Source organism: Pleurodeles waltl, chromosome 11, assembly GCF_031143425.1.
Source record: "Pleurodeles waltl isolate 20211129_DDA chromosome 11, aPleWal1.hap1.20221129, whole genome shotgun sequence".
NCBI classification, from domain to species: Eukaryota; Metazoa; Chordata; class Amphibia; order Caudata; family Salamandridae; genus Pleurodeles; species Pleurodeles waltl.
This window is the reverse complement of record NC_090450.1, coordinates 12,589,308-12,615,442: the sequence shown is the minus strand read 5'-3', so window position 1 is coordinate 12,615,442 and position 26,135 is coordinate 12,589,308. Positions and strand designations below refer to the sequence as shown.

At 48.6% G+C, this 26,135-nt stretch overlaps 1 protein-coding gene across 1 annotated transcript in view; it reads left to right on the top strand.

The window, feature by feature from the left end:
* The window catches only part of LOC138265045 (serine/arginine repetitive matrix protein 5-like), a 129,706-nt gene extending 120,923 nt beyond the window's left edge, over nt 1-8,783 (top strand). Inside the window, exon 2 of the mRNA XM_069212592.1 lies at nt 7,735-8,783. Within this exon, the coding sequence (XP_069068693.1) occupies nt 7,770-8,783 (1,014 nt within the window). The 5' untranslated portion in view covers nt 7,735-7,769. The remainder of the gene's footprint in view (nt 1-7,734) is intronic.
* The last annotated feature ends 17,352 nt before the right edge of the window (nt 8,784-26,135 follow it).

The window sequence follows — 26,135 nt, the reverse complement described above, 5'->3', positions numbered from 1 at the left end:
AGGATGGTCAATGAGGCCAATACTGGACCTGAGGATTTTGAATTGGTTCCTCAAACAGGAAAAGTTCAAGATGCTGACCTTGGCTCAGGTGCTTTTGGCGTTGAACGAAGGAGATTGATGGTGTCTGTCGACTTGCAGGATGCTTACTTTCATATCCCGATACTCAAGTCGCACAGGAAGTATCTCCGTTTTGTGGTGGGATCGCGGCACTATCAGTTTGCGGTTCTTCCGTTTGGTCTTACTTCAGCACCTCGAGTCTTCACAAAGGTGATGGCGGTGGTTGCAGCAGAGCTCAGAAGGAAGGGGATAGCGGTATTTCCTTACCTGGACGATTGGTTGATCAAAGCCAAGTCTCCGGAGCTCATGCTACGTCACCTGCAGTCGACAACCCAGTTGTTGTTCGACCTGGGTTTTTCGGTGTACGTGCCCAAATCTCACCTGGAGCCCTTTCAGCGCCTCCTGTTCATAGGGGCAGTACTGGATACAACATTGAATCGCGCCTTTCCTCCGCCTCAGCGGATTCAGGACATTCAGGCGTTGGTTCCAATGTTTCAAAGTGGAGCGGTCATTCCAGTCCTCAAGGTTCTACGTCAGCTCGGTCTGTTTGCTTCTTGCATTCTGTTGGTCGCTCACGCTCGCTGACACATGAGGGCTCTTCAGTGGTGCCTCCGAAAGCAGTGGTCTCAACACAAAGGAGATCTCGAGGGGTTGGTAAAGATCTCCAGGGACACTGCAGTGGATCTAAGATGGTGGGTTGCGGACGGCAATCTTTCCCAAGGAAGGCCATTCTCGCAGCCTCCGCCGGTGACCACAGTAATAACGGATGCTTCCACTCTAGGGTGGGGAGCTCATCTGGGGGACCTGGAGGTCAAAGGTAATTGGTCTCCAGTGGAACAGATGTTTCATATAAATCTGTTAGAGTTGTGGGCAATACGCCTGGCTCTCAAGGCCTTCCTCCTTTCCCTTCGCGGTCAGTCGGTTCAGGTCCTGACGGACAATACTACCGCGATGTGGTATATAAACAAACAGGGAGGAGTAGGGTCGTACCTTCTCTGCAGAGAAGCTCTGCGACTATGGTCCTGGGCAAGGGACCATCGGATTTGCTTGGTAGCAAACCATCTGGCCGGAGTCTTGAACGTGCGTGCGGACAGTCTCAGTCGGCACTTCTCGACCGATCACGAGTGGCGTCTTCATCCAGATCTAGTCCGGTAAATCTTCCAGATGTGGGGAATCCCTCGGGTAGATCTTTTTGCCACTCGGGAGAACACACACTGCCCGTTGTTCTGCAGCCTCCAGTATCCGGTGCAAGGAACATTGGGGGACACGTTTCAGATGTCCTGGTGCGACCAGTTGCTTTACGCGTTTCCCCCCATACCTTTGATTCCTCGGGTTCTGAGGAAAATTCGCCAAGACCGGGCTCAAGTCATCTTAATAGCTCCGGATTGGCCAAGGAGGGTATGGTATTCGGATCTTCTCCAACTCTCACTGTGCCCCCCGCTCCGTCTCCCTCACAGGGCAGACCTCCTCTCACAATCGCAGGGGCAGGTTTTACACCCCCACTTCCAGAGTCTGCACCTTCATGCCTGGAGATTGAATGGGGCAACCTGAGTTCCTTTTCTCTCCCACCTGAGGTAGTGGATGTTATTTTATCGGCCAGGCGACACTCCACTAAATCTATCTACGCTAGCAGGTGGGCTAAATTTGTGTGTTGGTGTGGAGAGAGGCAAATTGATCCCTTACGTGCCCACTTATCAGATGTCTTGTCTTTTGCATTGTCCCTGGCACAGAGGGGTTGTGCAGTGGCTACAATCAAGGGCTATTTGTCAGCCCTGTCAGCCTTTCTGTGTCTTCCAGACCAACCTTCTTTATTTAAATCTCCTTTAGTATTAAGATTTTTAAAAGCCCTCATAAATAAGTTTCCTCCCACTCCTTTCATTATGCCTCAGTGGGATTTAAATTTAGTCTTAACGTTTCTTATGGACTCACCGTTTGAGCCAATGCATTCTTCCCCCATAAGGTTATTGGTTTTGAAGACTGTTTTCCTTGTTGCAATTACTTAAGCTAGAAGAGTGAGTGAGTTGCAGGCTCTTTCTGTTAAACCCCCTTATACATCCTTCTATGTAGACAAGGTGGTGTTGAGGACCAAGGCTGCTTTCTTGCAGAAGGTTGTTTCACCCTTCCATTTGGGTCAGACTATTACTCTCTCCTCTTTTTATCCTCCGCCTCATCCTTCGAAAGAGGAAGAAAGGTTGCATCGTTTAGACCCGAGAAGAGCGCTAAGCTTCTATGTGGACAGAACGAAAGAGTTTAGATTGGAGGATCAACTCTTCATCGGGTATGTGGGAAAGAGGAGAGGAAGGGCAGTCCACAAGAGAACACTCTCCAGGTGGGTCATTCTTTGCATTAAGCTGTGTTATTCTCTGGCAAAGAAAGAACCCCCAGATGGAATAAGAGCTCATTCCACCAGAGCTAAGTCGACCTCTTCGGCCTTGGCTAGGGGTGTTCCTGTGGTTGACATCTGCAGGGCCGCAACTTGGTCATCCCTCTACACTTTTGCAAAGCATTACTGCTTGGATTCGGAGGTTAGGAGGGATGGCCATTTTGCACGGTCGGTGCTGCAGGATTTCTTGGTTTGACCATTCAGGCACCCTCCACCGAGTGCGGTACTGCTTTGGGACTCTATTCAATGAGTGAGGAATCCACAGGTAGTTGTATCTATCAGAAGAACGAGTTACTTACCTTCGGTAACGCCTTTTCTGGTGGATACACTAGCTACCTGTGGATTCCTCATATCAGCCCCTTGAAGCCAATAATAGATCTACACTCAGTGAATCATCCACTTGAAGCCAATAATAGATCTACACTCAGTGGATCACCCTCTTGAGGCCAATAATAGATCTACACTCAGCGAATCATCCCCTTGAAGCCAATAATAGATCTACACTCAATGAATCATCCCATTGAAGCCAATAATAGATCTACACTCAGTGGATCACCCCCTTGAGGCCAATAATAGATCTACACTCAGTGAATCATCCCTTGAAGCCAATAATAGATCTACACTCAGTGGATCACCCTCTTGAGGCCAATAATAGATCTACACTCAGTGAATCATCCCCTTGAAGCCAATAATAGATCTACACTCAATGAATCATCCCCTTGAAGCCAATAATAGATCTACACTCAGTGAATCATCCCCTTGAAGCCAATAATAGATCTACACTCCGTGCGACAATATTTTTGTAAATGATTTTTAGAGCACTATGGGGGTGGCCGGGGACCGCAGAAGCACCGCCAACAGGCTGGCGGTGCTTCCTGGGCCATTCTGACCGCGGCGGTAAAGCCGCGGTCAGAAAAGGGGAACCGACGGTTTCCCGACGGTTTTCCCCTGGCCCAGGGAATCCTCCATGGCGGCGCTGCTTGCATCGCCGCCATGGGGATTCCGACCCCCTTCGCCAGGAACAGGATGGCGGGAACGGGTGTTGTGGGGCCCCTGGGGGCCTCTGCACTGCCCATGCCACTGGCAAGGGCAGTGCAGGGGCCCCCTAACAGGGCCCCATAATGATTTTCAGTGTCTGCTTTGCAGACACTGAAAATCGCGACGGGTGCCACTGCACCCGTCGCACCCCAGCAACTCCGCCGGCTCCATTCGGAGCCGGCTTCATCGTTGCTGGGTCTTTCCCGCTGGGCCGGCGGGCGGCCTTTTGGCGGTCGCCCGCCGGCCCAGCGGGAAAGCCAGAATGGCCGCCGTGGTCTTTTGACCGCGGTGCGGTCATTCGGCGGTGCCCGCCGCGGTTGGAATGACGCCTATATTTGTATTAGGGGTGATCTGCTTGCAGCGCAGAGTTCCAACAAATCTCTGCCAATTGCTGCATAGTGGAGTTTTTTCTCACGTGCCGTTCACCAACATAAAGTTGGTGAGTGAGATTTTTTGGGTGCTAGAATGCCTAGATTTTTCGATCCAGGAGGTCACAGCAGGTCGTAACCTTTCACACTAAGAAAGCTGCAACTTGAGTGGAAAATCTACTCGAGTGGCAGAAAGAGGCAGCGCCTTCCATCGCACCGCATGGTGTCGTTCACACTGATTTTACAGCACAGAACAAACTCCCGGCACTGAAAATCAGCACAAGCAGCACAACATGCCCGAATTCCATCCACTCGTGGAAACTCCACAGAATCCTACGGAGTTTTTATATAACCCCGCAAGTTTCAACCAGGCCTAACTATCAGATCTAATTCTGTTCATGATATTCTGACACACAACCAAGATGCAAAACACAGTTTCCTTCTAAGCACATACTTGGTTTGATGCTGCAGAGAAAAACTACTCCTTGATACTGTGATAGACCATGAAGTAGTTTACTACTTCATGACTTGTAACCTATTACCCAAAAATAGTTTTAGAGTTGTCCATTGGTTGGCACAGGTGAACCCACCTTCTCAAAAAGAGCTCTTAGGGGGTCCTCCCACCTTGCCACACACCTCTCTGCAGAAGGTCGGCCTTGAATGTTGGCAGAAAAACATTTCTTGACTCAGCTCCCAGTCCACTGTTTGTCCCAAAGATGAGCACAGAGGAAGTGAAGTCACAGACCCTCCAGACCCTGCTCGTCAGTGACATCACAGTGCTGTCCCCTTTTCTTCCCGCCCCTTGCCTCTCAACAGACCAATGAGGTGCCAGGGCAATACAAAGAGGGGAAAGAGTAAATGGGTAACTCTGGTTACTTCTGTCCCAGTTACTGTCTTCAGGAATAGGCCAGGGGTGGGAAGAGCAGCTCCAGGGGCAACAAGGCTGACCCAGGGTTAACAGAGGATAGGCCATGGGTGTCAGTTGTACCCCTGGACCCACCACCCCGACACCTGAGCCAGCCAGACAGCCTTCACTTACCTTCTTGAAAAAATATCCCACCTGACTTCGCAGGCACTGGCCTCTGTATCCTATGTCATGAGACTGACTCTACCTCAGCCCTACCAACGTTACAGAGAGTGACTCTACCTCAGCCCTACTGATCTTTCAGAGAGTGACTCACCCCAGCCCTACTGACCTACCAGAAACTGACTCTATCCCCAACCCTACTGACCTCCAGATACTGACTCAACCCCAGCCCTACTGACCTCCAGAGACTGACTCATCCCCATCCCTACTGACATCCAGAGACTGACTCTACCCAAGCCCTACTGACCTCCAGAGACTGACTTTACGTAACACAACTGACCTTTTACAGGCACCGGTGTGGCGGGTAGTCTCCTGATGCCCACATATTTTCATATGCCCTCTACCCCGACACAATGCACATACTGTGCCATGCTGAAATGCTAGGATCCCCCTGTGGTACAGTCATAAGAGTGATGACGTGTGGGCAGGCCATGTCAGTAATGAGGGCACGGCCATTCAAGCAGCTTTGGTATAAAGCTTCATGTTTTATTGTGTTTTATACAAACACAAATTGGGGACTTTTTTAAATGAAAATGCTCTGTAAATAGACAGTGCAGCAGCCACGTCTGTGCTGTTTACACGTTGCTAAGACACCCCCTCTTCCCTGAGCATGCGTCTCTTGGTGCTTCAGGCCTCACCTTTGGACTGTGTCAAAAAAATAACAAGCATTGGCAAAGTCAATAGATTTCGCCTATGCTAGAGCTATTAGCTTTGCCAATGTGTTTTAGCCATGTTGTATGTCAGTGTGGCCATTGTTCAGCATGGCTAAAAGTAAGTGGCATAGAGGAGAGTAGAGTAGTGCATCATACAGTGGAGTGGCATAAAGTGTCTTTGTGTAACTTTGAATTTCTTGGATTCTCTTAAAGTGTCTTGGTGTGACGTAGAGTGTCTTGGTGTGGCATAGAGTGCCTTTGAGTGGTTTAGAGTGTCTTGGAGTGGCGTAGAGTGTCTTGGAGTGGCGTAGAGTAGAGTGGAGCAGGATAGAGTGTTATGCCGTGTCCTAGAATAAAGTGTCAAACAGTGGCATGGAGTGTCATAGAGTGGCATGGAGTGGAGTAGAGTGGAAAGGCATAGAGTGGAGGGGAGCAGAGCGGAGTAGGGTGGCATAGAGTTTTATGGAGTGGCGTAGACTGTCACAGAGTGGCATAGATTGGAGTGGAGTTGAGAGAAGTAGAGTAGCATGGAGAGTTCTGGAGTAGCGTAGAGTGCAATGGAATGTCGTAGAGTGCAGTGTCATGGAGGGAGTAGAGTGGAAGAGCATAGAATTGCGGATCACAGAGTGGAGTAGAGCGTTGTACACTAGAGTCGAGTAGAGTGTCATAGAGTGGAGTGGAGTACAGTGTTGTATAGTACACTGGAGTAGAATAGATTGCTGTGGACTGTCATGGAGTGTCTTGAAAGGAGTAGAGTGTCATAGAGTGGAAGTGCGTTGAGTGAAGAAGAGTGTTGTAGAGAAGAGTGGCATACAGTGTAGAGTGTTACAAGGTGAAGGGAATAGAGAGTTGTAGAGTAGAATAGAGTGTCAGAGCTAGGTGTCTTTAAGTGGAGTAGAGTGTTCTAGAGTGGAACAGCGTGGAACAGAGTGGAGTGGCATAGTGGAGTAGAGTGGAGTAAAATGGCATGGACTGGCAAAGAGGGAGTTGCATAGAGTGGAGCAGACTGTTGTAGAGTAGAGGGGCGAAGATTGTAGTAGAGTGTTGTGGGGTGGTATAGAATGGTGTGGTGTAGAGTGCAGTGCCGTAGAGTGAAGTGGCATAGCATAGAGTACAATAAAGTGTCATAGCGGAGTGGCATAGAATGGTGTAGAGTGCCAAAGAGTTCAGTGCAGTAGAATACAGTAAATGGGTGTGAGGCGACAAGCCCTGAACCCCTGTATTAACCCTAGGTGTGCTCCTGCAGTCAGGCAGAATGCTGCAACACCTATAAAAGAAACAAAGAAACGGTTAAGTCAAAAAAGGGAAAATGAGCTACCTATCAGAAACTGGACCCTATCTCTTTAAAAAGCTAGGCGGGACCACCGGTGAGGAGGGCCAATCGAAGCAGGAAGGAGGAGAAAGCTTGACCGCCGTCAGGTAGAAAAAGGAAGCCAGGAGGACAGAGACGCTGGAGGAAGGAAGATGGCAGAAGCCAAACGAGGAACAGTTCGAGAAGTTAGGAGCCCATGAGCATGACGTAGTTCGGGAGTTAGGTGCAGAGGAGCGAGGAGTGGTAGTCGGACCCGGAGGATGCTGTTGAGCTGCTGCACCTTAGGAGAGTTGTAGCGTAGCGGGTGAGTCCCGAAAGGAGGGAGTGGGAGAAGGGTTTTGTTGGGTAGAGGGGACAGAGTGTCACAGAAAGGGTAATTTCTTTAGGTACACTGCTTTACACTTAGCGTACACATGCACCTTTGGAAAGCATGAGGAGTGTATCTTTTTGTTTGCTGCCATTGTGATTTTTTGGGTCATCTCTTTTTACATAAAAAGAGTCTGTATCACCAGAAAGACTCAATCTAACCTCTCATTTCTTAGCAGTGAAATGATACGTTTGTAAGGTCTCTTCCCTCATTGATATGGTGGCTACAACATAACAGACCCAACTTGGTTCCTGTACGCTGACCAGGAGATGGGGCAACTTGGTCAGATCATGCCTGTAGTTTATTTTTCATTTAAGGGACGAGAACAGAGCAGGGACATGTGAACCACACCCAGTGGAGATATCCCTTCCCATCCCCTTTGACTCCAGAGCACAACAGGGTGCGGTGATAATACACATGTATTCCTGGCCCTATCACATACTTACTGCTATTTTCTTCTTTTTCCGAGACTCTGGGTCAACCTCATCCAGCAGAAGAACCCCTATGGAAGACAGACCAAACAAGAGAAGCCAGTCAACCCCTACAGGAGTCAGACAAAACGAGAGAAGCCAGTCAACCCCTACAGAAGACAGACAAAACAAGAGAAGCCTGTCAACCACTACAGAAGACAGACCAAACAAGAGAAGCCGGTCAACCCCTACAGAAGACAGACAAAACAAGAGAAGCCGGTCAACCCCTACAGAAGACAGACAAAACAAGAGAAGCCGGTCAACCGCTACAGAAGACAGACAAAACAAGAGAAACCAGTCAACTGCTTCAGAAGACAGACAAAACAAGAGAAGCCGGTCACCTGCTACAGAAGACAGACAAAACAAGAGAAGCCGGTCAACCACTACAGACGTCAGACAAAACAAGAGAAGACGGTCAACCGCTACAGAAGACAGACAAAACAAGAGAAGGCTGTCTATTCCTACAGAAGACAGACCAAACAGGAGAAGCCGGTCAACCCCTACAGAAGGCAGACAAAACAAGAGAAGCCGGTCAACTGCTACAGAAGTCAGACAAAACAAGAGAAGACGGTCAACCGCTACAGAAGACAGACAAAACAAGAGAAGCCTGTCTATTCCTACAGAAGACAGACCAAACAGGAGAAGCCGGTCAACCCCTACAGAAGTCAGACAAAACAAGAGAAGCCGGTCAAACCCCTACAGAAGACAGACAAAACAAGAGAAGCCGGTCAACCCCTACAGAAGACAGACCAAACAAGAGAAGCCGGTCACCCACTACAGAAGACAGACAAAACAAGAGAAGCCGGTCAACTGCTACAGACGTCAAACAAAACAAGAGAAGACGGTCAACCACTATGGAAGACAGACAAAACAAGAGAAGGCTATCCACTCCTACAGAAGACAGACCAAAAAAGAGAAGCTGGTCAACCGCTACAGAAGTCAGACAAAACAAGAGAAGACGGTCAACCGCTACAGACAAAACAAGAGAAGCCGGTCAACCACTACAGAAGACAGACCAAACAAGAGAAGCCGGTTGTTATCCTTTTGATGTGCCTTACTATGGGTAATTATCCTCATCATTATTTTCCTTATCACTGTCAAACTGAATAAACATCAACATTAAAAAACAAACCCAGCCTCCTCATCCATGCATCTGCCCGTCCCACCTACAAGTGGATGTGCTCCATGTTAGAGACAAACACAAGCCTGGCAGCCTAAAACACATGAAGCCAGCAAATAGAAAGCATTACATGCGAGTTACAAAAGACGAAGCCATGGTAAGCAATGGGAGAATGCATTCCCAGGGAAGCTTCCGAATGTCCCTAAGATGTCATTGCAAACCAGACAGTTGTGATATCTGGTAGACGTGGACCTAAAAATTATTACCTTTTAGCTGAATAAATTAATGGATGTGTGTTGCAAAATACAAAGTTGCCACATTAGTTTGCATTTCAGGTGAGGGGAACAACACTGGCTCTGTTGTGGACATCTGATAAAAAAAAGTTGGTTGACTCGCTTGGCAACTCCAAAACTCTTCAAAAGTCCGTCTTGAAGCCCAAAAGGTTACTCTTATTTTGACTGTGAATAACAGAGTTTTGGAATTCACAAACACTTCCGGGTGTACTCCTTGGAAGATGCAACTGTTGCTCTTGGCTGTACATTTCCATATCCGTAATGTAGCACATCAGTGTACTTGCACTAAACACTTTTTTTCCTAGACATTAAAAAGATTGTTCCCTGCAGAGAACATTCATCCTTTATGCACAGAAACATTTTGGCAGTATCCTATCTTCTTTTCCATCCTGACATCAGGTTTACTGCTACCAAATGGGTGGGGTAATATCTTCTGCAATGATGCGTAGATGTTCTGTGCTGCAAATATAATGTATTTTGCTGCTGGAGCGCTTTGTGTCCACTAATAAAAAGTAATTTGTCTGCCTTACAGATAGCATTATATTCTCCCTGTCGTTTTAATCTCTAAAATAACAGCGATTATGTTAAACCGTATACTTTTAACTTGATGGGGTGGAACAACGTAGTAGAAACCCACTTTCAGTAATGAAATCAACCTTACATTGTGTGTGATGCAACGCACCCCTTGTGGGTGAGCCAGTGGCACAAGAAGAACATTGTTCCTTTGTCTGGATGCCCTCGTGTCAGACATTCCTTCTCCAGCCAAGGACCCCGTTTCCTTGCTCATTATTTTTACTGGGGAATCTGTTTGGAGTGAGTCGCTGGCCAGGGTCGAACTGCAGCCCTCCAAGTTTCCCAGGTCCGGGGTGTTGCTCCAGTCCAGGGTTTTTATTTCAATTCTGGGACTTGTAGTCCTGCTTATTCCATTATAAAAAAAAAGACTACAAGTCCCAGAATTCAAAGGAAACCTGAGAAACGTGGCAGCTGTGGTTAACAGCCTCAGAAAACAGGTGCATCCATCAAAATAAAAGTGACCCCCCATTAGCAAACCTAATAGCAAGGAAAGGGGGCTACGTTCGCAGATGAGGCGATTTAGAAGTTGTCGGGGTGTTCTGCAGGGTATGGAGGCTCCAGGGTTTAGTGCTTGCCATATGTGATGTTTGTATTAATATCAGGGGAAGCAACAGTGAAAACTGGTGAGCGCAATCTGGCAGGGTTGGCTAGCAAGGGGAAGGGGTTGGCTGGTGGTGGATAAGGGGATGCTTCAAAAAGCACTATGAAGCGGCTAGTGCTGGCCACTTCATATCGCTTTTAGGTAGAAGAGCTAATGTGTCTGCGCTCATGTCATGTGGTCCAGTACCTTTGTAAAAGCATTGCCAAAGAAAGGCTTGCCAATGTTTTTTTTTTTTTTTTCTGGCGAGGTAGGAAATAGGAGGTCTGCAGCTAACCATGGAGGGTTTGGAGGTCTAAAAGCAACCACAACAAAACAAAACCTGATTCTGCTATAAACTCACGACAAGCATCGGGTGAGAGGGACCATGTGCAGCGTAACGTGCTCATGTAAAGTAGCCCAATACTGCAGAGCCCGCTGCCACCGCAAATGTCGGGGGCAGGGGGAACAACGGGTATGGGGGAAGCAATAAAAAAAACATTTCACTGTTCCCGCCGCCACCTTGTGCTGCCTCGCTCCTCTGCTCCTGATGGCGTCCCAGCATTCTCTGGGACACCAGCACAGGCTCTGAAGCAATCTTGGTGCTGCTGTCATGCTAAACTTAGCATGAAATAAGTTCCAGGACTGGTCTGAGCGGCTTGGACTGCCACTCAGACACATCCCTGGGGTCTGTGCAGTTTCTCCAGTCTTGCTGTGCAACACAGCTGAGTTAGAGAAAACCAAAGTGCGCATGTGTGTTTGGCCGGCCTAAGACGGTCGGCCAAACACACATGCGTACTTAGTTGAGCTCTACTCCACCTCCCCTCTCCCCCCTTCCGTGCCCAGCTCCGACCCTCCCTGCACTGCTGGCTGAGCCAGCAGATGAAAGATAAATCAATAGTAAACTATTGTTTTATTTTTCATCTCCTGGCTCTTAGCAAGGGGGGCAACACTCCTCCGCTGCAATACAGTCATATTAAAATGGGGCAATATAAAGCTGCAGTAAATAAATACATGAATAAATGCATTGCCAAATCTTTGCCCATTTTTTTTTTCTGGCAAGGTGGTTGGGTGAGGTCGGAGGTCTGCGTGCACCGACGGTAGGGTGAGAGAGAATTAAAAATGACGAAAATGTGGGGGGAGGAGATCTGAAAACTATGGAAGAGAAAGGGCAAGAACTGAAAACTACGGGAGGGTGGGGGATTGAAATCAACTTGATTGAAAACCATGATGAGAAGGTTAGGGGGGAATTAAAGCAACCATGCCAAAATAAAACCTGAGTCTGCAATAAACTTACCACAAGCCAGGTGCGTAGCTTCAAGGGAGGTGTTTGGGGTTTTACAACCCCCCCTAAAAATGTTATTCTTTAGTAAATAGTTGGGTGCAAGTCCTTTCAGTTGGCTATGTGAGGTTTCAGTTGGATTTGACCTTGGATTTTCACATACACACAGATAAAAAACACACACACTCTGATCTCTGTTTTCAAGTTCTTAAAAGAGTTGGATATTTTTAAGAATATAGGGCTTGACTACCACTTCGATGGAGGGGATTACTCCGTCCCAAATGTGATGGAAATCCCGCCCGCCAAATTACGAGTCCATTAAATCCTATGGAACTCGTAATACCGCGGGCGGGATATCTGTCACATTTGGTACGGAGTAATCCCCTCTGCTCTGCTGAAGGCCTAATCAGGCCCATAGTGTTTTATGTACTCCTAACACACTGCCTCTTATACCCCCCTCATGCCCTGCTTCTCTTATGATGTATTTTCGCCAGCATGATTGGTGAGAACAGGGGTGTACCAGAGGCCGATACAACCCCACGATGTGGCGAGGGCCAGACTTTCCGATACTGGAGTGGGCCCCCTCAGCCCCTACTGATGTGAATGTGGGGGCCTTTTCAGCATATCTCGTAATGGAGGCCCCTCACATTTTGTTGCACCACTGGTGAAGTTCAGACGCCCTGGGTTTTACTAAGCTGCGTCCCTGTCACAAGCAGCGGGTGGAAGGGAGCGTGTTCAAGTCACTGGTGATCACGTAAAGTGGGCCAATACGTTTCGATCGGAATGGCACTATATAAAGCTGCCCATAAAAATATAAGAAATTTGCTAATGCTGTATTTCTAGCGAGGTGGGAGATCAGTAATAAAGATGGGAGGCTTTTTGGAAACATGATGGGCAGTGGGGGGGGAGGAGCAAGAAACATCCATTTATGGTGGGAGAGGTACGGGCAAACAAGCACAGGAGGGAGTGGAAGGAGAGTGATTGGGCGTGGTAGAATCAAGAATGCGGAGTGGGGGAGTGCTATTACCCATGCAAGCGCTATGAACGGAGCAGCAGAAGGCAAGAGTGGGAGGATTCAAGAAATAGTACCCAGTGCTTGAAATGGAAAACTAAAAGTGCAGGTACTCTGCACCAGAGTACCTGCTTGTTTCTGAGAAGTGCCGGTACTCACCAATTAAATGTATTACGTTTTTCTTGAGAAGTGCAGGTACTCTCCCACTCCAAATAAAAAGTGCTGGTACTCAGTACCGGACAGTACCGGCCCATTTAAAGCACTGATAGTACTTCAATCATGTCAGGAGCACAAAACGAGCACTGATTAAGCTGAATCAATCTGTGCTTGGTCCCTGCTCCACGACATGCATCGGAAGTGATGTTTGCGCTGCACTGGCCAATGAAGCGGGCTGCAAAGAAGAGGGATGCCGGGGCAGACAAGCAGTAAGACACAAGCGAGCTACAAGTCCTTTGTGCATACAGCAGTGTCTGGCAGACTTGAACCTAAAAAGTTAATTAAAAGTGCTGCAGAGCTGCTCTTACAGTGCGCATCCGCCTCGAAGGGGTTCAACTGAACCAGTGTGACGCACAATGATGGGGCCTCCGCATAATGAGCTGAACGGCGGGGCTCCCCTGCTCTGCGGAGGGGGTTGTAGGGGCCTCCGTTACCCCCCCGGATTGAAGTAGCAAAAAGTATGACAGCCCTTGTCTGGGGTTGCGCTGTCCTAGCGCCGACCAGGCCCCGCCCCCCAGACTCAGGTGGGCGTGCCAAAGACTCACGCATGCGCAAGGGCCACACAAAAACAAACTTTCCCGATTTTTTCGGGTCATGAGTTAAAATAGCAAATTATCCGTTCTTTATGCATTTGTCGTAGGAGTTTCGGTGAAAAAATATTCATAGAGCTGGCTGACGGAAAGGAGGGGAGGATGGCTTAGATGGGTGAGACACTACCGATTAAATAAATCAAAATATCGATTTGAGAAGATTGTGGGATGCAATTGCAGGGATCCCCAGTTGCCGGCCGCCAGTGCAGGTCCGTTTCAACTTGACCCCCAACTGTGCACGTGATGAGCTTAGAAACACAGCAACTTCCTAGACGGGGCCTCAGTGTGAGAGCTGCCGCAATAGAGCATCGCATTCACATCTATTGAGGCAGAGGTCAGCAGAGAGCGCTCAAGTCCCCGGTCCTTATTTCCAGCACGCTGGAGCTTGCTAACGTGAAAATTGCAAATGCAGGAGCCGCTCAACAGAGTATGACCTTCAGCACAGGGTCCTGTGGGACTTTTCCTCCTCGTGGTGTTTCTGAAAGTATTTCAGAAAGTTCTGCAGTGTTCCATCTGAGCCCTATTAATCCGGCTAGAACTGGGGATGGGGCTTTCCTAACCATAATCTATGGAGACACTTCCTGTTGAAAAGCAATTTATTAGCACGAGCTGCGTCCACCGACCACACGGAAAATGACTGACCATAAATAGTAGTACGACCCAGACAGAGGTTCTAGGAAGGAGTGAGCATACATTCATGGGGCTTTGGCCAACTATGAGAGGACTGAGATCCCAGAATCTGAGTGTATCCTCCAGTCATCTGTGCATGGGCATATCAGTGCAAGGATGCTTTGCAGGGCCTGGAATGAGAAAGTAACCTGCTAGACAAGAGGGTATTACCCACATCCATGATCTTAAGGTGGTCCCACTACAGGTGGGAGGGTGCAAGGACTTTCAAGGTTGTAAGACATTGGTAGCAACCTCATCCACATTACACTGTCTGAATCCAGAGCACGTCCTCTCTCAAGGCCAAACACTAAGGTTGGGCTGCACGGTGTCTTCAAGGAACAACGGGGACCTGGCACACAAAGTGCAGCCCACCCTTGCGTCTAGCGGCCTGGATACCTACGCCATGAGTACAAACACTCCCAGGTGGTCCGGAATCTGCCACAGAACCCCCTCTTTGGATCCAACCATGGGGACACCCGCCAATCTGCTGGTGACACTCAAGGATGCAGGGCGCAGCCCTTGAAGGAACCCCGCCAGATAAAGTCCGTGTGGATTAAAGTCAGGTCCTCCTTTTCGCCTTTTCAACGCCTTCGCTTCTGGCCTAGGGCCTGGTTTAGATTTCGGCGGACGGTTTACTCCAGCACAACGTTGACGGATAACCCGGCGGCTGAAATCCAAATCAGGCCCAAAGTCCTCCTGATTACTCTCAATTCATCCCAATATTTGTCTTCACTGCTTCCTCCTCCTCTATCATGTTGTCCTTTTTTCACCAGGTTCCTAGTGTTGGGTTCTCCAGCCGCACTCAACCCTCGTTTTTCCATCGCAACTTCTTTGCCTCCAGCCCTTTGCTCCGTCTTCTCCTTTGCGTTTAGTTTGCATTTAAGACCCCCGTTTCTTCAAACGCCCGCACTACTGTCGTTTCCCCACCTTCACGCAATCAAAGCCCACCTCCTTACTTTTTTCCCCTTTACTAGGATGAGGAGATTTCCCGGTTTTGCCTGCGCAGTCACGTTTTTTTGAGGATTGTCCCGGTGTCCCGACACTTTTTGTTAAAACAAGGACATGTCCCGGTTTTTGACAGAGGGTCGGATGAACGTGCACACGAATCACAGGGTTGTGCAGGCTCACGTCCCATCCGGCCCTCTTATCATCATTCAAGCAGTACAGGAGGATTTAATGAGGGGCGAATAATGTCTTCCCCAAGCCAGGACCGGGCTCATCAACAGTCACACCAGGGTGCTTCTGACAGCAATAGGGGTGTGGGGGGGTTATCATATATCACGACACATCTTACAGCGATATATATATATATATATATATATATTTTCACCAAAATAAAAATAGCACGCTCAGGATTCAGGAAAAGTGAAAGCCATATTTAATCGAAGAACAACGCATTTCGGCTGACACTGCAGCCTTGGTCACGTGATATTCACCACCAATCAACCAATACTAAATACTATTCATTCATTGACATAAAAATAAGACTGACAGCAGATGCAAGGTACAAGATAGAAAACCCAAGAGCAAAACCTTATAATACATTGACTTACATCTAGATTATAATAACTGATAAGATCTGTACCACACATTTGTCACAATTATAAATAAATGAGTATATATAAATATATGGATAAGTATACAAATGCAAATAACCATATAAAAGCAGGTCACCATATAAAATAGACATGTAATGGGGTAAATTGTCCTGCAGAGGCGGAAGGTAAAATCATTATATCATAAATAGTTTACCGGGCAAATATATTATAATAAAATATTATCATCTATAGGCCAAACGGTGAACTAAAATCCCACAGTGTGAAGGATAATTCAAGTAAATAAACCTAAACCACATTAACTGCGATAGTAAAACCCATATATCACTGCTTGCATGGTTAATACTAGTACAACAGACCAACAGTACAACAGAAGTTCATTGAACATTTTCTTATCTTGTAACCTGCACTGACAACACCCAATAACGTGTACTATGGAGAGAGCGGTGGCAAGTAAACATCAGCATTAATTTGATCCGACCCAATAAATCTGTAAAGATATATAAATAAATAAATACATATAGTAAGTGACCATATCACAAATCTAATCGACTACTAAAAAACATTATCATAAAGAATTATACTGATTAATAGAGATAGATAAAATACTAGAAAAATAGAAAAAATAAAAAATATAAGAATAACTGAAAAATCGACTCCTATTCTATAATCTATTGACATTCAAAAAAACATTCCATACATTTTTTAATACATTTTTCATTTTTTTTAAAAAAGACTTATTATCTTTCTGTAAATTCATTAATAGTAGTTACTGAATGAATTCTACCTTGTTAAGGTTGTGTTTCAATCATCATATAGATGGGTATTGAGTTCTTCCCCACTGTTTAACCCTTTCGGTGTCTTGGTCTCCAAATCTAAAATATATTTAGACTCTTTTTTCCTCAATGTTAGTTCCCTATTACCCCCTCTATGGGATGGAGGGACATGTTCAATGCCAAAGTAGGACAACTGTGTCCAATCAGACTTCTGTTTCTCTTTAAAGTGCCTTGCTACTGGGTAGTGATCATCAACTGAGGTTATAGCACACATGTGTTCCAAAACCTGTTTCTTAACATTGTGTTTAGTGCTCCCCACGTACCATCTTTTACAGGGGCATTCCAGTATGTAAATCACAAACGGGGTACTGCATGTTATAAATTGATTGATTAACCTGTTTTTACCGGGTTTACATAATGCGTATTGTTTGCGCATAACACTATTACGGCATGCTTTAGAGTGCCCACAGGGAAAAAAGCCTTGTAAGCCATGTTCTCTAAGTTGTGATACTGTAGTGATATCATTAGATCTCAACATATCCTGTAGGCTCCGTCCTCTTCTATACGTAATCTGAGGTCTATTTAATATCGAATCCCCAATAACAGGGTCACTTTTCAATATCTTCCAATTTTTTGTAATGATATTCTTAATTTGTTTTGTATCTTCACTAAAAGTCATAATAAGTCTAGTATCATCATTTTCATCCAACTTCTGTTTGGAAGTATTATCAAATAAAATATCCGTTCTTTTTGTTCCCTTGATTTTATCAATTGCTTTTTTAATAACCCAATCAGGGTATCCCCGCTGTTTGAATCTCCTAATCATCTCTTTTTGCACCACCCCTCTCGGGCCACATGAGTTTACTTCGAGCGCTTGTTGCTTTGTATATATATATATATATGTATATATATATATAAACATCTCATTCTCTTTATATATATATATATATATATATATATATATATATATATATATATATATATATATATATATATACATATATATATATCTAGATATAGATATATATACAGATCTATATATAGATATCTCACTGAATGACGTGTCAACATTTAGTCCTACTTGTATGCTTGTGCCCTCCCCTGTTTTTGGTTGTGAAAATCTGGTCGCCCCATCCTTTACTCCTTGCTTCTCCTGTGGCCGCGCTAGCTTTGTATGTCTCCCACTTTGAATCATCAACCCTACATGTTTGTACTTCCTTATCGTTTTTTCCACTTGTCTTTTGAAAAACGTTCTCCACAAACTTACAATCCCTCATATTTTAGGAGTTTATAAGTGTTGCATCTGTTTTTTTAAACTTGTCGACGCTGGAGTTATTTTCGGTCCATGTCGATTTTCCCTTTTTTAATAATACATTACTGTTTTTTTTTGTTTTTTTTTTCAATTTTTGTTCCAGCATAAAGAGATAGTGGACTAAAAAAGACAAAAATGGCACAAAGGTGTTCCCTTTGATGGAAGCTGAGAACTGGCCTGGTTTTAGAACTTGTCATAAGGTAGCCGTCAAAGGCTGATGGACATGGAAACAGAAGAGGGCCAGAGGCAGAAACTTAAGGGTCACCATGACGTTGCAGAAGAGAGCGGTGGAAACAACTACTGTGAGAGCTCAGAAGGCTACACTCAGTGTTCAAAGCAGCAAACACTCGTCTTCAAGGCGCTGAAAAGGGCTGGGCTTGTATCAAAGCTTGTAAACATCTCATCCAGGACAGAACCATCCCTATCATTCAACCACCTCTGACACCCAACACCCCCCCCAAACGTTGATTTCTCTATGTATGGCCAAGGTTTGGCCAGATCCCTTTACTAGCAGTTCATGCTTCCTAGCAGTTGACAGGGCATTCCTAGGATGAAAAGATTCTGGAAGACCTGTTCCCTTATGAGGTGGTCAGTTTGTCCTGCAGTAGTCTGGGACACCCACGTGTATTACCTTTTAAATGAGGCAGGTAGACTATGCTCTCTGTGTAGGGGGCCAGTTTTCGAAGGACATGATTGGTAAGATGGGGTCACACCTCAGGGCACCAGGTGTGAGCCAAGAAGCAGAGTCGATAACTGCCTTAAATGGTGTAGATGGCATCTTGGCATAAGTTTTGTGAAGCTGACAAGCAACATTAAGGAGTGCTAATATATGCCCCTATGTGTTTTTTATGTTCAAATTTATACACACGTTTCCTACATAGCTGGTGTGCTCCCTTTATTCGCTGGGTGTGGGTATTCTCAGGTATTTAAGGCTCTCTCCAAGCCATCCACCCTCACGTAGAGACCTCCATCAGGCTGCTCTCCTCTGCTGCCGGTGAGTGAATGTATGTCCAAGCAGTGGTGTATCCACTGGTCTCCCAGCATAGGCACATACATACACTGGTGCAGACCACCCTCTGGTAGATCCTCTCGGAGTGTGGGCCTGTACCAGAAGTGCTCCCATGCCTGGTGCAGCTGTGTAAGGCAACGTGAGACCCCCCCCGCAACCTACACGGAGGGTCCCCCTTCAGACTCAGTCAGGAGCTCTCAGACCAGAGTACTGTGCTGAGGGCCCTGCGCCCTTGAGATCGGGGGTCCCCCCAGCACTGCAGGGGCTGCGTGGACCCATGTTAACCAACTGGCCCAGTGGTAGCAGCCATTCCAAGCACAAAGTCTCCTGTGTGTTGTGCTTCATGTTCTATTCCGTGCCTCATGCGCCACACAGGCCCCACCAGCTTCCTTAGCCCTGAGTGGCTTGCCCTCAGGGACACCAGCTCAGTGGTCTATACACCTATTCGGCACTAATCCAGCCGCAGACCAAGCTGGAGCCATGACACTAAGGCCTTCCTTACGAGTATTGCAGAATCTTGTGCCGGGTACCAGGAACTAGAATCTACGATTCCAGACGGTTTCCCTGCAACAAACTTCACTGATTACGAGTCCTCAGAATGGGGTCTAAGTGCTTGGATACAGTAACACATGCCCTTTTTCTGGGCAGTTTTCCCTAATAGAATAGTAAAAGGTGCCAACATTTTTGCCGGCTCTCAGAAGGCGGAAGGACTCGGTGCTTAATTTGTAGAAACATAACATCAAAGGTGGCAGACTGTTATAAGTGTCAGTGTTGAAAATTAAGTGCTGGGCTGAGCACAGGAAATCACTGGCTCAAATGAAGCACAGCAGAAGGTTTCATCAGGTAGGTTGGTGGGTCAGTCCTGGGCAGCTTTGTCTGCTCCCCACGTGCTTCTCCAGGATTCAGGCCAAGTGTTAGTGAGTTGCTGCTGGAAACCAGCAGCTACTGCAACAGCTAAGTAAGGACCTGTGTCTCACATCTTAGAATTACTGGATCTAGAGCTGGCAGACTCCATAATACAGATCAGGACATACATGGAATTGTGAAATGTTGAATTCCACCCGGCGGTATCAGATGTCATGACTGGCACTGAGGGTTCAAGCTTCATCTGATTATTACCTGCTGTTCTCAGCAGCCTAAGCCCTATTAAGAGTTGCACATTCATTCTTTATCTGAGGTCTGCATATTGAGAAAAAAAATCTGTTCCTCTAATGTGTGGGAGCCCGACACACCTGCGCACAGCTTCCTCATTGCTTCATCAACCTTTGCAATTAGCATCAAAGAAACTCAGCTGTCTCTCCCACAGCAACAGCTGGCTTTTCAGAAGCAAACGTACTGGTGATTTAATGTGGTCGATATGAAGAAACCTCCATCAGCAACCGCCTTCACTGGCATCCTCACCCCATCCCCATCCGACCACCGCAGCCCTTCACCAAACTATGCCTCTTAAGAATCAAGCAGCAGCTGTGGGCACAGGAGATATAGGGGGTCATTCCGACCTGCGGGAGCACCGCCAACAGGCTGGCGGTGCCCCGCAGGGCATTCTGACCGCAGCGGTTTGGCCGCGGTCAGACCAGGAAAACCAGCGGTCTCCCGCCGGTTTTCCGCTTGCTGCGCCGCCATGGGGGATTCCGACCCCCTCACCGCCATCCTGTTCCTGGCGGCTCTGACCGCCAGGAACAGGATGGCGGTGAGGGGTGTCGTGGGGCCCCTGGGGGCCCCTGCAGTGCCCATGCCAATGACATGGGCACTGCAGGGGCCCCCGTAAGAGGGCCCCACTTTGTATTTCAGTGTCTGCCTTGCAGACACTGAAATACGCGACGGGTGCCACTGCACCCGTCGCACCTACCCACTCCGCCGGCTCCATTCGGAGCCGGCTTCCTCGTGGGGAGGGGTTTCCCGCTGGGCTGGCGGGCGGCCTTCTGGCTGTCGCCCGCCAGCCCAGCGGGAAAGCCAGAATGGCCTCCGCGGTCTTTCGACCGCGGAGCGGCCATATGACGGCTCCCTCCAGGCGGGCGGCTCCCGCCGCCCGCGGGGGTCAGAATGACCCCCTTAGTGTCCTGCTGGACACATATGTGTTTTCTAACACATACCAGCTTACCAGCCACTCCCCGAGGGCTAGCCTTTACACCCACTTCACACCCATCCAACACAGGTCCACTGGTCTGGTGACCCTGCCAATAAAAGAGCCAGAGTGCACATGATTATGGTCAGTTCACAACACCATACACCTGTGTCTGTGTGGTCCTTTACTCAGCATGAGGGTCTACAGCCCACAACAGGAGCCCCTACCTCTGTTGAGTATTCACACTGGGGATGCCCCACCTTTTATGCAAATATGTCTAAGAAGTGCCCACCTGATAAGTACAAGCGCAAGTGGAATTCAATCCCCCCCTCAGCTTTCACTGCAACTGTTCATCCAGCAAGGCCGACCTTCTAGCCACTATGCATTGGGCAGGGGGCAGCTTCCATTGATATATCCAGTGAGGAGAGCCCACATTTATGCAAGTGCACCCTGGGAAGTGTCCACCCTTCATAGGGGCGTAGCTTCGGGGGGTGTTTGGGGTATTAAACTCCCCTAATCAAATTAATTTTTTATCAATAGCTGGGTACGGATGCTTTTCAGTCGTCTATTGTGAGATATCAGTCGTATTTCACCAGGAATCTTTACATGGACAGACAAAGATGCACACACACTCCATCTTTGTTTTTGAAGTCCACAGAAATATTAGTGATTTTACAAACTATTGCATTTTATCTTTTAGTACTGCTTCCCATCCACATTCCTCTCCCTTTCCACTGCCCCTTAGGCCCTCGCATGATGCACTCTGCATGTGGTATAGAGTATTTAAACATTGTATGCCAGCCCGATTGTTGAAAAATCTGAGGCTCACACACCCTCAGTCTTACTGACCAAGCTACACCTCTGCCTTTCGCTCAGTTGTTCATTGATTTGAGTGTTGAATTTCTGATGGATACAACTACCTGTGGATTCCTCACCTAATGAATACTCCCATGGCGCCAGCATTCGACGGAAATCTTCTTACTAGTCTCTGCACGTCGACGAGGACGTCACTCTAGCCCACGCGACGCCGCCTGACGTCATACAGGCAATAAGAGGTCCTCGCCGACGTGCCGATGACAGTTCCCTTTTTTCCGTGCATTCGAAACGGTTATCTTCGAGGGAGCTACTGTTACCTTCGTGGTTACAGTGTATTGTCTGCTGCGTAGTCTTCTCTGCGGTAATAATGTCTCAGAGGAAGTCGGGTTTCAAGCCCTGTCGAGAGTGTGGGGGCAAGATGTCAGTTACATATCCTCACTCCGACTGTCTATGGTGCTTGAGCTCCGACCACGACGTCTCGACTTGCGATTCATGTCAACACATGAATCCGAAGGCCCTCAAAGAGCGTGAGGCCAAGTTATTCATGGCAAAGTCAAAGAAGAAGGAGAAACATCATAAGAAGTCTTCTTCGCCAAGGTCTCACCGGCGTCATCGAGACTCCAGGCGCCGTAGAGACTCAGGACGTCATTCCAGCAAGGAGTCTCGTTCGAGGTCACCTTCGGCTCGGCGTCGGAGGACTTGTGAGGTCAGCCCCACGGTCACGCCGCATCCATCGACGCCGTTGCCCTCTCCGGCGTCACCGACTTCGCCTGGTCAGGCGTCGGTGATTGAGATGGTGCAGCCTCTTGGATTTTCTCCGGCGTCGCAGTCGCCCTCGATCCAGGCACCCCAGTATCCGGCTTTTCGCACTCCTGGAGCCGATAGTACCGCGTTTCTTAATGCGATGTATACCATCTTTCAGCAGATGGCTCCAGGAGCTGCTCCGGCTGGTCCTTCGGGGCCCTAGGCCTTTTCGTTGGGTGATCCTGCGCCTCTTCGGCCGGCACCCTTTATGCCCTTTCTCCCTTTTGGGAATGTGGGCTCGGCGCCGGTGCCGGCGTCGGTGGCCGCTCCGGTGGCTTCGGATGTTTCGGCCCCGGAGGTTGCCCTTCCGTCGAAGTCAGGATTTTGCCCTGTGACCCCGGTTGGTCCATCGGCTCCAAGACCTCGTCCTCCGGCTCCTACCTCGGCGCCGAAGCTGCCTGTGGCGCCGGACGCGGCGTCAGATGCTTCTGGAGATCGGCGCCGTTCTTCGACGTCGGCGGAGGCCATGTCGACTCCGCGTATCGAGGAGAGACTTCATTCGAGGAGGCGTGCTCTCCGTCTTTTAGAAGAGCAGGAGTACCAGCGAGTCTTAGAGGAGGGAGAGATTGAGGACTCTGGAGACGGACTACATGGTCTGGATACAGCCAGTGGGCTGGACACTTCCCCTGAGTGGGACCTTTCATCTCCAGGGGAATATACGGAGGAGGCTGCTTCCTTTCATGCTGTGGTGAGGAAGGCAGCGAGCTTTTTGGACCTGCCTTTGCCGGTGGCAGAGGCGAAGCAGAATTTGCTGACAGAGGTATTGCATCCGGCCTCTGCTGCAGCTGAGCCTCTCTTCCCATTTAATGAGGCTTTGCTGGATCCGGTGTTGGAGGTGTGGAAGAAGCCGGTGTCTTCCTCGGCCGTTCATAGGGCTGTGGCCAGGAGGTATCGAGCTGCACCATCTGACCCTGGCTTTCTCTCTAGACACCCTATGCCGGAGAGCTTGGTGGTGCAAGCCTCCTGTTCCTCAAAGTCAGCGCCTGGTTCCTTCCCGACGGTGCCTGGAGACAGAGACTCCAAGAAACTGGATGCGCAGTCCAAGAAAATATTTTCGTCATGCAGTTTGGCGTTGAAGGCCACCAACGCAACGTGCATTCTGGGGAGGTACATCCATGCTCTGATGGATGATATTTCGTCTTCATTTACGGAGCTCCCCCAGGGTCTCTTGGATGTGGTCTCGGACGCCCAGGCTGCCGCGACCCAGATTATCCAGTCTGGGCTGGACACGACCGACTCGGTGGCCAGGGCAATGGGCACGGCTGTGGTGGCAAGAAGACAGGCCTGGCTCCGAAACTCAGGGTTTTCTGCGGATGTGCAGTCGACCCTGCTGGACCTCCCGTTTGATGGGGACAGACTGTTTGGAGCCAAGGCAGATTCGGCCTTGGAACGATTTAAGGAGAGCAGAGCCACAGCCAAATCGTTAGGACTGCAAGCTCCTTCTTCCTCTGCCTCTTCTAGATTTTTCAGGAGGTTTCGGGGATTTGGGCGTGGCTCTTCTTCCTCTTCCTTTCGGGGGAGGTTCCAGCAACCCGCCTCTTCCCTCCCCTATAGGTCATTTAGAGGGAGGGGGAGGGGTGGGGCCCGTACCAGAGGAGCCTCTCAACAGCACTCTGCCTCTTCCTCGTCCTCTGGAGGGGTGCAGCAGGGGAAGCAGCCTTAGGCTTCCACCATTTCCCACTCACTCCTCTCCTGTAGGGGGAAGATTACAGCATTTTCTCCACAAGTGGAAGTCTATCACAACGGACACTTGGGTTCTCGGCATTGTGGGGAAAGGCTACGCCCTTCCCTTTCGGGAGTTCGCGCCCCTCATCCCGCCCCGCCCATCTTATTGTTCAGAAGAACACCTCCTGTTGCTAGAACAGGAGGTTCAAGTCCTCCTTTCAAAGGGCGCGGTAGAGTTGGTCCCAGAGCAGGAAAAGGGTCGAGGTTGTTCCTCAAGATACTTCCTGATTCCCAAAAAGGATGGTCAGTTGAGACCAATCCTGGATCTGAGGATCTTGAATTGGTTCCTCAAACAGGAAAAGTTCAAGATGCTGACCCTAGCACAGGTGCTTTTGACGTTGAACAAGGAAGATTGGATGGTGTCTGTCGACTTGCAGGATGCTTACTTTCATATCCCGATACTCAAGTCACACAGGAAGTATCTCCGGTTTGTGGTAGGGTCGCAGCACTATCAGTTTGCGGTCCTCCCGTTTGGTCTTACTTCAGCACCTCAAGTCTTCACAAAGGTGATGTCAGTGGTTGCGGCGGAGCTCAGAAGGAAGGGGATAGCAGTATTCCCTTACTTGGACGACTGGTTGATCAAAGCCAAGTCCCCGGAGCTTGTGTCGCATCATCTGCAGTCAACAACCCAGTTGTTGTTCGACCTGGGCTTTCCGGTGAACGTGCCCAAATCTCACCTGGAGCCCTCTCAGCGCCTCCTGTTCATAGGGGCAGTACTGGATACAACATTGAGTCGAGCCTTTCATCCGCCTCAGCGGATTCAAGATATTCAGGAATTGGTTCCAATGTTTCGAAATGGAGCGGTAGTTCCAGTCCTCAAGGTCCTTCGTCTGCTCGGTCTGTTCGCCTCCTGCATTCTGTTGGTCACGCATGCTCGCTGGCACATGAGGGCTCTTCAGTGGTGCCTCCGAAGGCAGTGGTCTCAACACAAGGGAGATTTAGAAGGTACTGTCAAGATCTCCAGAGATGCTGCTGTGGAATTGAAGTGGTGGATTGCGGGCAACAATCTTTCACAGGGAAAGCCGTTCGCGCAGTCGCCACCAGTGGCCACGGTCATAACGGATGCTTCCACCCTAGGATGGGGAGCTCATCTGGGGGATCTGGAGATCAAAGGGCTTTGGTCTCCAGAGGAACAGGTGTTTCATATCAATCTGTTGGAGTTACGGGCTGTACGTCTGGCTCTCAAGGCCTTCCTCCCATCCCTTCGTGGTCAGTCGGTACAGGTCCTGACGGACAATACTACCACGATGTGGTACATAAACAAACAGGGAGGAGTAGGGTCGTACCTTCTCTGCAGAGAAGCTCTTCGGCTATGGTCCTGGGCAAAGGACCATCAGATTTGCTTGGTGGCAAATCATCTGGCCGGGGTCTTGAATGTACGTGCGGACAGTCTCAGTCGCCAATTCTCGGCAGACCACGAGTGGCGTCTCCATCCAGATCAGGTCTGTCTAATCTTCCAGATATGGGGGTTTCCTCGGATAGATCTGTTTGCCACTCTAGAGAACGCGCATTGCCCGTTATTCTGCAGCCTCCAGTATCCGATGCAGGGAGCGTTGGGGGACGCGTTTCAGATAACCTGGTGCGACCAGTTGCTTTACGCGTTTCCCCCCATACCCTTGATTCCTCGAGTGTTGAGGAAAATTCGCCAAGACCGGGCCCAAGTCATCTTAATAGCTCCGGATTGGCCAAGGAGGGTATGGTACTCCGACCTTCTCCAACTCTCACTGTGCCCTCCGCTCCGTCTCCCTCTCAGGGCAGACCTCCTCTCGCAGTCGCAGGGGCAGGTTTTACACCCCAACCTCCAGAGTCTGCACCTACATGCTTGGAGATTGAACGGGGCAACCTGAGTTCCTTCTCTCTCCCGCCTGATGTAGTGGATGTTATCTTAGCGGCCAGGCGACACTCCACTAAATCTATCTACGCTAATAGGTGGTCTAAATTTGTTATGTGGTGTGGAGAGAGACAGATTGATCCCTTACATGCTCATCTGTCACATGTTTTGTCT